Source organism: Lutra lutra, chromosome 7, assembly GCF_902655055.1.
Source record: "Lutra lutra chromosome 7, mLutLut1.2, whole genome shotgun sequence".
Lineage (NCBI taxonomy): Eukaryota > Metazoa > Chordata > Mammalia > Carnivora > Mustelidae > Lutra > Lutra lutra.
In genome coordinates, this window is record NC_062284.1 from 39,811,559 (window position 1) to 39,824,501 (window position 12,943).

General features: G+C 35.7%; 1 protein-coding gene across 2 annotated transcripts in view; it reads right to left on the bottom strand.

The window, feature by feature from the left end:
- ADAM10 (ADAM metallopeptidase domain 10) overlaps nt 1-12,943 on the bottom strand; it is a 134,198-nt gene that overhangs the window by 37,911 nt on the left and 83,344 nt on the right. For both annotated transcript variants that reach the window (XM_047735763.1, XM_047735762.1), the window contains 2 exons: nt 5,318-5,467; nt 1,892-1,984 (listed from right to left, as the gene is read on the bottom strand). In XM_047735763.1, the coding sequence (XP_047591719.1) occupies nt 1,892-1,984; nt 5,318-5,467 (243 nt within the window). The remainder of the gene's footprint in view (nt 1-1,891; nt 1,985-5,317; nt 5,468-12,943) is intronic.

The following is a 12,943-nucleotide window of genomic DNA, read 5'->3' on the forward strand; positions in this document are numbered from 1 at the left end:
ACAAAAGCTTTCATTTATTAGCCCCTGCCTCCTTTCAGGGACACTTGCCTATCCTCTGAAGTCCTAGAACAATTTGCCTTCCTCAAGTTAGAAAATTACATATACAACTGTGGAAACAGAATAAAAAGGGATATGTATGAAAGGAGACATTTTTAGAAGGCAGTCCTCAGTCTACTGAAAATGTCAGTAGTAAAGGGAGGATAGAACAGTTGATAAAATGAGAACTACAGGACTTTTTAGGTTCCATACCTTTCAGTAAAACCAAGAGACTCAGAAGCAGGACTGCAAGAATACTACTGTGGGAAACTGCCTGAGGACAGATTTCCAGTTTATCCTCTAACAACTAAAAACAACCAGTAATGGTCATCCAACACAAAAATATCCAAAAGCAATCACACTATATATTATAAAAAGTACATGCTTAAAGACAGGCTATAGGTGGCTTTTTCCCACTAAACAGTGAAATGAAATTCCTTGATATTTCTGAAATATTAGCTACAAATAAAAATTGCACCCAAACTGTAGTTACCTATATTACAAATGAGATTAATATTTAAATGTTTATTGATATAAATTTCAAATTAATGGGTCACAAGGAATCTTCAGATGAGATTTAAACTAAAATTTTAGTCTCGGTTAAAAGCTTTAAAACAACCAAGTGCCATACTATCCATTCATATACTTGCATTTCTTCATAATGCAAATCATTATACTAAAAAAAAAATGTGTTTCACTACAATTTGTTCTAATATTCTTTACTTCCCACTAGTTTGCATTTTATTGTTTTGCCTACTAAACAATAATTATTATCACTTTTACTTGCTCATTTAAAGGCTTAAATTACTCTCAAAATACATGGAAGTTACTGATTATAAACAATTCTTACAATGTTTATCTACAAACCACATTTCACCCTCAACTCCCATTTAACATTTCATCACACTACTATGGACCTTTGGCTACGCTATTAAATGTATTACATGCACAAACAAAAATTATAATTTAGTCAATCATATTTTAAGAAAATTAGAAGCACAAATATAAAGAAACCCTATGGCAAATACTAACATAAAATGATTTTTTTAACTCAAGCCATTTATCTAGTTTATGAATTCAGATTCCTAAAAGCTATACACATAGACAGAATTCACACCTGAAAATTTTTTGAAACAACCCAATTTTGTTAGTAATTTAGTATCTACTTATTTAAATTTATAACATTAAAATTAATCATCAGTGACCCTGTGGATCTAGGTAAGCATTTCTCACAATGTGTTCTACAGTTCTCTGGATCTTCAGTTGACATTAATACAGAAAAGGTTCCATAGTCAAATAGTTTTGAAAATTATGAGTTCCTGTCCTGAAGGACTTCCCAAATTTGAGAATTCTGTACTAAGAATTCATAAGAAGAGAGCACAGTACTAAGTGTCCAACTTCCAATTTTATTTAGCCACTCTATCTACCCTTCTCTCTCCCCTAGAGTACCAAAAGGGACACACTCTGAAAAGTACTGCACAAGGCAAATCTCAAGAAACTCAGAAATGATAAGGTGGGGTGGGGCAGAATGTCAAGTATTGTATCTGTAGTTCTTGAGAGGCTAGGGCTTTCTAACTGGCATGTTAATCAGATAGAATATAGTATGACAATACTTCTCTTGCAGTCCAGATTAAAGCCCTATAGATTTCCTTTTTAAATCATAAACCGAGGTATCCCTATGTGTGTTTGTTTGCACATGTGTGTGTAAAAGCCAAGAATAAAGATAAACTGGATGAGTAATACAATTTAATTATTAATGCATAAAGATGAAGTAAAATGCAAGCACTTTTCTTATAATAAACACTGTCCTTATTGTTTCCCTTTCTTATTGTTCTGAACTATTGAAATTCCTTACTCTTATTCGTTTCACCATGAAACTGATGTTACGGATTCCGGAGAAGTCTGTAGTCTGGTAAATTGTATCAATCGCTTTAACATGACTGGATATCTACAGATTTAAAAAAAAAAAAAAAAAAGAACATTTTAGAGGCAATATTAAAATGTGAATAAGGCTGTGAATTTCCATTTTCCCAAATCAAGAATTACTCGTGTTCCACCACACTCAAATTTTAAAATGTCCACATCACATACTGGATGAAAAGATGAAACAGATTAGTGAGCTGGGGCTAAGAGGGGAGATTCTGTGCCTTTTCTAGACTCTGCTCCAGCAAGAAACAATCACTCTCGCTTCAATCATGATTGTTTCTTCAATCAATCCCGCAATGTCAGACCTCCATGTCTTTTCATGTGCTATTTCCTTATGCCTAGAATATTTTTATCTGTCAGACTCAGTTCAAACATCTTCTAAAGAATTATCCTGATAGAGGCACCTGGGTGGCTCAGTGGGTTAAGTGTCTGACTCTTGATTCTGGCTTGGGTCATGATCTTGGGAGTTGTGGGACTGGACCCGCACATCAGGCTCTGCACTGGGCATGGAGTCTATTTAGAATTCTCTCTCTCCTTCTGCCCACTCCCATGCCCCACTCTCACCCTCCCCTCACCCCAAAAAAAATTCCCTGATAACATCAGGATACTCAGTCATTCTCTGACTTTAGTCTTTCTATTGCTGCACTAGTCCACATTATCTTTAAGTTTTGTTGACTACTACTATATACTACACTAAGCACTGTTTTAGGTGCCAGGGATACAATGGTGAAAAACAGAAAAGGTCCCTATAAATTTAGAGATTTATTCTAGAGGATGATGGCAGAAAGAAAATAATGTAAATATAAGATACATTAAGAGCTCCTAAATTCTAGGAGGAAATTAAACATGGTGATAAAACATAAAGGGATTTTCTATTTACCTAGCTGACTCCCAACTAAACACTCCAGCTTCTAAAACCACTTTCCCATCTTCATTTATAAAAAGCAATCTTGCTACAGTTTATGTAAAAATATGTATATGTTCTCTTAAAATTATTTTCAAAGAAATTATATAAACTTAAGATAGTTAAGTAGAAGCATTAACAATAATTTCAAAAGTAGCCCAGGCTTGGGTGGCTCAGTGGGTTAAAGCCTCTGCCTTTGGCTCTGATCATGGTCTCAGGGTCTTGGGATCGAGCCCCACATCGGGCTCTCTGCTTGGCGGAGAGCCTGCTTCCTCCTCTCTCTCTCTCTGCCTGCCTCTCTGCCTACTTGTGATCTCTGTCAAATACATAAATAAAATCTTAAAAAAAAAAAAAAAAAAGTAGCCCAGGCTGCCAAACTGATAAAAGAAAGCTCTACCAGTGCTGACAGGGTCCATTATAAATTCATGCTATCGAACCTCAACTTGGCTTGGTAATCCCTTATCCAATTCTTTCTGTTCCTACTTCATTCCCAACAGTGGTAGTTCAAACATTCCTCCACAAATGATTATTACTTCATACTTTACTGAGACTTCATTTTTACTTCCCTCCCTCTTTACCTTCAAATTTTTCTAACTTCATCCAATTCTAATTTTCTCAAAGGGTAGTTCTTTCCCAAACGGAAATTTTTCTTTATTCTCACCCCAATTCTTATTGGACCTTCAAGAACACTTTTCCTATCAATTTTTCTTTCTCTTATATACCACACTGCTTTTCTAGTGGATCATCTTCCTCTTCCTACCAACTTGCTCATTAATTCTCCGTCCTCCTTTCACCCCCAAATATTCCATATTGTTTCTAAGTCGCCATATTTGTTTCTATTTTTCACATTTCTTAAAACCCTCACTGCTTCGGCCAACATACTGATTACTGTTTGTAATGTTTTTACCCCAACAACTCTATCAGCTTAAAGCTCATCAATAATCTTCTAATAGGGGCGCCTGGGTGGCTCAGTGGGTTAAAGCTTCTGCCTCTGGCTCGGGTCATGATCTCAGGGTCCTGGGATCGAGCTCCGCATCGGCTCTCTGCTCGGCAGGGAGCCTCCTTCCTCCTCTCTCTCTCTGCCTACTTGTGATCTCTGTCTGTCAAATAAATAAGTAAACTCTTTAAAAATAATAATAATAATAATCTTCTAATAACTAAAAACCAGCTACCTTCTGTAGTTTTTTTTTCCCATTATTACCGAGGTATAATTGATAAATGAAACTCTAAGATGTTTAAAGTGTACCTCTTGATGATTTGATGTATGTATATATTGTGAAAGGACTCCCCCACCCCATCTAGTAAATTAACACACTGCAGTCATTCTCTTTGGTATCTCTGTAATATGACACTGTTAGCCATACATTTGGTTTTGAAACTGTTTCTTCCTTGGTTAATTCCATTTAATCTCCTACCTATTTAACTATTACGTTTTATCCCATTGCTTCTCTTCCTCATCCTATTCACTATATACAGATATCCCCCAGTTTCTTTCCTTTTAATTTCATTCTCTCCCCTTTCTTCAACTCTATCTTCTGTATCTTTAAATTCAATGCAGAAAGTTTAAGGTTTGGGCTAACTACTCCCAAACTCTACATTTTCAATATGCTAAGGAATGACCACTTGGCTCTTTTTTTTTTTTTTTTTTTTAATTTGTTCATTTGACAGACAGAGATCACAAGTAGGCAGAGAGGCAGGCAGAGAGAGAGAGGGGGAAGCAGGCTCCCTGCTAAGCAGAGAACCCAATACGGGGCTCGATCCCAGGACCCTGGGATCATGACCTGAGCTGAAGGGAGAGGCTTTAACCCACTGAGCCACCCAGGCACCCCGACCACTTGGCTCTTAAACACATCTAAAATTAAGCTCATCACCACCAACAAAATGAATTCACCATTTATACTAATGGCACCTACATCCTCTTAGTCTCAAATCAAATTTGGAGTCAAAAATGGATTATCAAACTTTCACTGGGCATCTTCAACAGGAAGGACATTTTGAAGAGTACCTTCAGAAACTTTTTACTTTAATAAGGGTTGAGAAGATAAAAATGCAAAAACACAACTCTGAAAGTGCTGAGTACAAAAACAAAACAAAACAAAACAAAAAAACAAGTGCTAAGTACAATGGGAACACAAAACAGAAATTAAATACTTCTCATTGGAAGGATTCCTCTATTCTTCCCTCCTTATAGGACCACAACTGAAAATTTCACCTTCTTTTCAAAGCTAATCGCCAGTGTCATCATCTTCACGAAATCACTTACACCTGTTTTGGAGGATTCTAAAATATCCTAACTCTTTCAGTCATCCATGCATTTATCCCATGTATTGTATAATTACTAAAAATATGTTTGTGGTTTTTTTTTCAAACATAACTTTAATTCTTAGAGGAAAATATAGGTATAATGAAACAGTATGAGAACTCCTAAAATAGTAGCAAAATTACAAATACCTGGGCAATCACAGCTTCTCGTGTTCCATAATATTTAAAGAACAGATGATCAGTCTGAATATAAAGCTGACAAGTATTTCTTTCGGCTGAAGTTGTACGTTTTTTCCTCAGGTGTTCTGGACTATTAACAGCATGTTCTTCTTGAGGTGTCTATAAGTCAAAAAAGAGTCATTTCTGATCATTAGTATGTTTCACTATTATTATAAATTTATATAGCTAAGAACACATATGTAGAATTTCAAATTTGCTTTATGATGGAACACCATAGGTATTCCCCCACACCATTAAAAATTCTTCATAAATCTTACTTTCAGCCTCGTAATATTCCACTGTATAGATGATCTTTAATTTATTCAAGTAATTCTTTCACTTTTAAACATTTTCAAAACCTACCTTTCAATATGTAATCATTTCAATATAAAGCAAGTCTTCTAGTTGTTTATAATACTTTGATATCTTCTTCTATCTCCCTCTTATACCCAATCTATTACCCAGCCCTGTCAAACTGACCTCCTAATACCTAGGGAATATGCCCATTTTCTCTGGCACCCACCCATCAGCCCAAGCAACCATCACTTATTACCTAGAATACTCCAATAATAGCAATGTAATCTATCCATATCCATTACTGGCCTTCACTCTATTCGCCATACTGCAATCTTTTCAAAATGCAAATTTGCAAATATTACCCACCTGTGTAACAGATTTCAGTAGCTTCTTACTGCTCTAAGGATAAAGTCCTATATCCTTTACATGTGCCACCAAATCAGCACTCAGTCTCTACTTACCTGCCCACTTTCTTTTCATTCTATCTACCACAGAAACCAACTCTTGCTCTCTGTGCTACAGCTACACAGGCCTTCTTTCCAATCCTCCAGCATCGTGTCTCCTGACACAGTTTCTGCACACACTACTGCTGTCTCTCCTGACCTAGCTAACTTCTCCCTTCAGACTTAGCAAAGGTCAATTCATCCATACATACCATGTCACAGAACCATGTACCCATGTCCCTTATATAGTGCAACTTTATTGTGTGGTGATTGGTTTAATTTCTGTCCCCAGCCCACCATCATTACTTCAACCACTAGAATACGAGCTCCAGACAAAAAAATATCTGTGTTTGCTTCTTGCTATATTGCTTTCACCTAACACACACTTGACAAGCAAACACTAGATATTCAGTTTGTATTTGTTTAAAGAATTAGCACTGCTACTGAACCCAAGCACTTCAACATTTGCTGACATCTAAGAGCTCCATTTTAAGTGAATTTTGATGACACAGTAATGAAGAATTCAAATTAAATTGGTTTTTAAGCCACAATCCAAATTTACATTCACATTTTATACTTTCCTTCTACCTTAACAACTCCATGTTTGCCTGTTCTCTCACTTACTGCCTTCATTTTACTTTTATTTATTTTCACTGAGTACAGCATTCTAGGATAGCAGGTACTCAGTTCCGGCACATTGCACCGTCTTCTGTTTCCAACTGTCTCCAATGAAAAATGAGCTGTCATTTCAACTCTTGCTTCTTTGAAGGTGACCAGATTTTTATTATTGGTTGCTTTTAAAAGTACGTATCTTTTCATTTTTATACTTTTCTAATAATATGCTAGAGTGTTACTTTCATTGGAAAGTATTTGTCTAATTACACAGCTTACTGAATTTGTTGATATCCACTGACGTTTTTGGAAAACTCTCTGCCATATCTGTCCCTATTTCACTCTTACTTTTTTCCCTCCTTGATATAATTGAGATATCAATTATACATATGCTAGACCTTTTTAAAGAATCCCTTATCTATCTCTTTTTTATATTTTTCTATCCCTTTTCTTAGTGGTTTACTCTGTTTTCTTATGATCCACCATCCAGATCTAAACCCATCAAATTCTTAATTTCTGTTGTTATACTTTTTAATTCTAGAATTTTTATCAGGCTCTTTTGTTCCTTTCCAGTTTTTTGCTGTAATTTTAAATTCTATCTTTATGTACTTGAACATACTGAAGTATGTATGTGTCTGATCATTTCATTATCTGGAAAACTTCAGATTGTTTACATGTCTGACATCCCTGCTAGAATGCAAGCTCTCTCAGGGTGTATACTCTGGGTCATTTACTCTTATATCACTGCTGTTTTGTATACAATAGTTTTCTTCTCTTGTTCTTCCATCATGTTGTCTTGTTTGTTCAGATGCTTATTATTTGTAACTGAGTGCCAGACAACATACATGAAAAACCACAGATACAATTTTAGGCTTCAGGTGATGATATCTTTCTCAAGACAAGATTTATTTTTTCTTCTGGCAATAATGAGGCCTGATACACTGGTAATCCTGGATCACCTTACCCTAATTAGAGATTAAGCAGCTGTGATGTAGAATTTTAATCCCTATGATAGAAGGAGGTAGGACATTTTTTGACTCACTCTTACTCCCAGGGAGTAGCCCTTCAAGATTCCAACCTAAAGCCCTTCTGAGAGGGCCGTAAGTACTATTTTTATCCTTAGCCTCAAGAATCTGGAGAGTTCTACTCAGCCTCTCAGTCTCTCAGCTACCTTATCAGGAACTAGAAGATATACCTAGAGAAAAAATAGCCCCCAAAGCCATGCTCACTTGTCTAGGCATTTTCATATATTTTAAGATCCAGCCCCGTAATTCTTCACAGCCTTGTTCTTTCTCCAATGCCTCCAAACAAATAAACACACAAACATGCAAATGCAAACACACATATAAACACACACAAATATTTATATTTTAGGGTGCCTGTGTGGCTCAGTTGGTTAAGTGTCTGCCTTCAGCCCTGGCCACGATCTCAGGCTCCTGGGTTTGAGCCCCATTATCTGGCTCCCTGCTCAGTGGAAAGCCTGCTTCTCCCTTTCACACTCCCCCTACTTGTGTTCCTTCTCTAGGTGTCTCTCTCACTTTCAGTGTCAAATAAATAAAATCTTAAAGAAAAAAAAAAAGGAAAAGAATACTCTATTTCTTGAAAACAATTCCTTATCAATTTTATGTATTGTGAATACTGTCTCAAAGTTAGAACTGTCTTTGCTTTAAGGTGTCTTTTACTCTTAATTTTCATACAGTGAAATATATCAAAATTTTTATAGTCAAAAGATTTTATGTCATATACAAAGTGTTTCTCTACCCCAAAATATTTTTTAATATCTTTTTAAATGCTTTGCCCATGTTTTAAGTGGAGCTCATGAATTTTTTTAAGTGAGTTAAAATAGTTCTTTGTATATTTTGGAGAAGCCTTTTATCAGATGTACTGTTGACATTTTTGCATAGTAGATGTACTGTTGACATTTTTGCATAGTCTCTGGTTTTCCAGATTTTCTTAACTGTGTCTTTTGAGATTTTAATTTTGACAGAGTCCAACTGATAAATTTTGTAGGGTATTTTTGTATCCTAAAAAAATTGCTGCCTATGCCAAAGTTACAAAAATTTCTCCTTTTTTTCTACAAGTTTTAAGTTTTAGCCTTAACCTATATATAGATTCTTCATCTATTTTCACCTACTTTTTTAAAAATTTTCACCTAATTTTTATATAACGTATAGTGTACAGGCTGAGGTTTGCTCTCCCATATGGATATCCAATTCATTATGCCAGTACCTGCCAGACTGTTCTTTCTTGGGACTTTCGTGAAAATCAACTGACCCTATGGCTCCCTATCCTTAGGTCAAAAGGACACTATTTTGACTATTATGCCTGAAAATCAGGCAATATAAATCCTCTAGCTTTGTTCTTTTTTGAAAATTCTTTGGCTATTCTAGGTTCTTTACATTTCAGCCTATCAGAATCAGTTTATCAATTACTAGATAAATCCCCACTGAGATTTTGATAGGGGTTGCACTCACTGACTAACTCTACAGAACAATTTAGGGAAAACTGACATACTGAATCTTCCAAACAATAAACACAGCATATTTTCTGCATTTAGTTAGACATTTAATTTTTCTTGGAATGTTTTATAGCTTTCATATATGTCTTGTGCATATCTTATTAAATTTATTCTAAGTATTTTATATTCTTGATTTTTTAGAGGGTTTTTTAAAATTTCATTTTCTTTTTTTTAAAGATTTTATTTATTTATTTGACAGAGATCACAAGCAGGCAGAGAGAGTTGGGGGGAAGCAGGCTCCCCGCCAAGCAGGGAGCCCGATGCGGGGCTGGATCCCAGGACTCTGGGATCACGACCTGAGCTGAAGGCAGAGGCTTTAACCCACTCCGCCACCCAGGCGCCCCTAAAATTTCATTTTCTAAATGTTCACTGATAGTGTATAAAATATAACTGATTTTTTTCATACGGTCTCGGTATCTATCCTGAATCCTTGGTAAATTTACCTATTAATTTTACAACTTTTCCTAGACTCACTAGGATTTTCTAATCCTACTCTCAATACTCTCAATGTCAAACAAATGCAGTTTATTTCCTTTACAATCTATATGCCTTTCATTTCTTTTTCTTGCCTGATTATGCTATGAACACGATGTGTTACCTTCTTTTATATCTTTTATATATTGAGTCTGACTTGTTAATATTTTAAGAAATTTTGCATATGGGGCACCTAGATGGCTCAGTGGGTTAAGCCTCTGCCTTCAGCTCAGGTCATGATCTCAGGGTCCTGGGATTGAGCAGAGAAACTACTTCCCCCTCTCTCCCTCTGTGTGCCTCTCTGCCCACTTGTGATCTCTATCTGTCAAATAAATAAATAAAATCTTAAAAAAAAAAAAAAGAAAAAGAAATTTTGCATATGTATTTATAAGGTATATTGGCTTGTAGTTTAGTTTTCCTGTAATGTCTTTTTCTGGTGTGCTTATCAGCATAATGCTGCCCTGACAGAATGTGTTAAGTTTTCCCTTCTCCTTTATTTTCTTAGGGGCTTTGTGTAAGACTGGTATTTTTTTCTTTCTTAAATGCTTACACTTCTATGGTGAAATGATATCTGGGCTTGAACATTCCTTGATGGAAAATTATTAAGTATCAATCTAATATCCTCATACATACACCCACTATTCTATTTCTGCTTGTTTTTCTTAATTTGTGTCTGTAAAGGAATTTGCCAATTAAACTGGCTGTTAAATTTATTGGCTCAACGTGCTCAAAATTTAAACTATTAATGTGTGTAGTAATATCCCCTTTCATTCCTGATACTGTTAATTTCTGTTTTCTCTTTATTTCTTTTTTTTTTTAAAGATTTTATTTATTTATTTGACAGAGAGAGATCACAAGTAGACGGAGAGGCAGGCAGAGAGAGAGAGAGAGAGAGAGAGAGGGAAGCAGGCTCCCTGCTGAGCAGAGAGCCCGATGCGGGACTCAATCCCAGGACCCTGAGATCATGACCTGAGCCGAAGGCAGCGGCTTAACCCACTGAGCCACCCAGGCGCCCCTCTCTTTATTTCTTGATCAGACTAGCTAGAAGTTCATCAATTAATCTTTTCTACTGATTCCTCTGGTTTTTATATCATTGGATACCCCTCTTGTTACTTGATTCCTTCTATTTAATAACTTAGAGGTTAATTTGTACTTCCTGGTCTAGCTTTTTAAGATGGAAGCTTATGTGGCTGATTTCTAGATATTTCTTCTTTTCTAATATGATCATTTAAAACTTCATATTCTCGGGGTGCCTGGGTGGTTCAGTGGGTTAAAGCCTCTGCCTTCGGCTCAGGTCATGATCCCAGGGTCCTGGGATAGAGCCCTGCATCGGGTTCTCTGCTTGGCGGAGACCCTGCTTCCCCCTCTCTCTCTGCCTGCCTCTCTGCCTACTTGTAATCTCTGTCAAATACATAAATAAAATCTTTAAAAAAAAAAAAAACAACAAAACTTCACATTCTTTGTTATTAGCGAATGTTTCCTGTGCACTCTTCACTTCTTTGCATAGATATAAATTACCATCTGGTATCCCTTTCCTAACCAAAGAACATCTTTTAATATTTTTTTGCATTAAATTTTCTTTCAGTGGTTATTCAGCTTAAACTGAATCTAACAAATTTTATTTTGTGTTTTTGTTATTCACTTCAAAATAGTCCCCAACTGCATTATTTGATGTGACTTAATCTCTAAAATACAGAATTTTCCTCATTTTTTGTTACTGATTTCTAATTTAATTTCCTTAAGACCCAAGAACTTATTCCATATAATTTCAATCCTTTTAAACATATTAAGATTTCTTTTATAGGCTAGCATATGTTAGCAAATATTCATTTACACTTCAAAAGAATGTATATCTGCTACTTTTGAGTAGATAGTTCTATAAATGTCAATTAGGTCAAGTTGGTTTAGAGTAGTATTCAAGTTTCCTATATCCTAACTGGTTTTCTATCTGTTTGCTTATCAACATATCAATCAACTTCTCTAATGAGAAGTAAGTGTACCTCCAACTATAATTTGTAGATTTTTCCAGTTCTCCTTTCAGTTTCGTCAGATTTGCCTAATGTATTTCATAACTCTATTACTAACTACATTACATTATTAATTAACATTTAGGATTATTTCTCCATGATATAGTAAAATGTCCCTCCTTGTCCACAGTAATATTCTGTGAGCTGATATACATTCTTTAATATTAATATGGTCACTTCAACATTCTTATGACTGGTGTTTGTATGATACATGCTTTATCATCTTTTCAAACTATCTGTGTCTTTACATTTAAACTGCATTTCTCTCAGCAAGGAAATTGAAGCAGCAATCAAAAAGCTCCCAAAAAATAAGAGTCCAGGACCGGATGGCTTCCCAGGGGAATTCTAACAAACATTTAAAGAATTAATACCTATTCTTCTGAAGCTGTTTGAAAACAGAGAAGTGGAAGGAAAAACATTCAAACTCTATGAGATCAGCACTACCTCATACCTTTTGATCCCAAAACCAGAGACCCCACCAAAAAGGAGAATAACAGATTAACATCCCTGATGAACATGGATGCAAAAATTCTCACCAATATACTAGCCAGTAGGATCCAACAGTACATTTAAAGGATTATTCACCACAACCAAGTGGGATTTATTCCTGGGCTGCAAGGGTGGTTCAACACCCACAAATCAATCAATGTGATACACTAAATAATAAAAGAAAGGACAAGAACTGTATGATCCTCTCAACAGATGCAGGAAGAGCATATGACAAAGTACAGCATCCTTTCTTGATTAAAACTCTTCACAGTGTAGGGATAGAGGGAACATACTTCTATACCATAAAAGCCATATACAAAAACCAACAGCGAATATCATTCTCAATGGAGAAAACCTAAGAGTTTTCCCCTTGCAGTCAGGAACACAGCAGGGATGTCCAATATCACCATTGCTGCTCAACATAGTAGTAGAAGTCCTAGTCTTAGCAATCGGACAACAAAAGAAATAAAAGGCATTCAAATGAGCAAAGAAGCCAAACTCTGACTCTTTGCATAAGACATGATACTCCCTATGGGAAACACAAAAGTCTGCACCCCAAAACAGCTTAAACTCATACAGGAATTCAGCAAAGTGGCAGGAAATAAAATCAATGCACAGAAACGAGTTGCATTTCTATACACCAGCAACAAGACAAAAGAAAGAGAAATTAAGGAGTCATTTCCATTTACAATTACACCCCAAACCATTAAGACACCTAGGAATAAACCTCACCAAA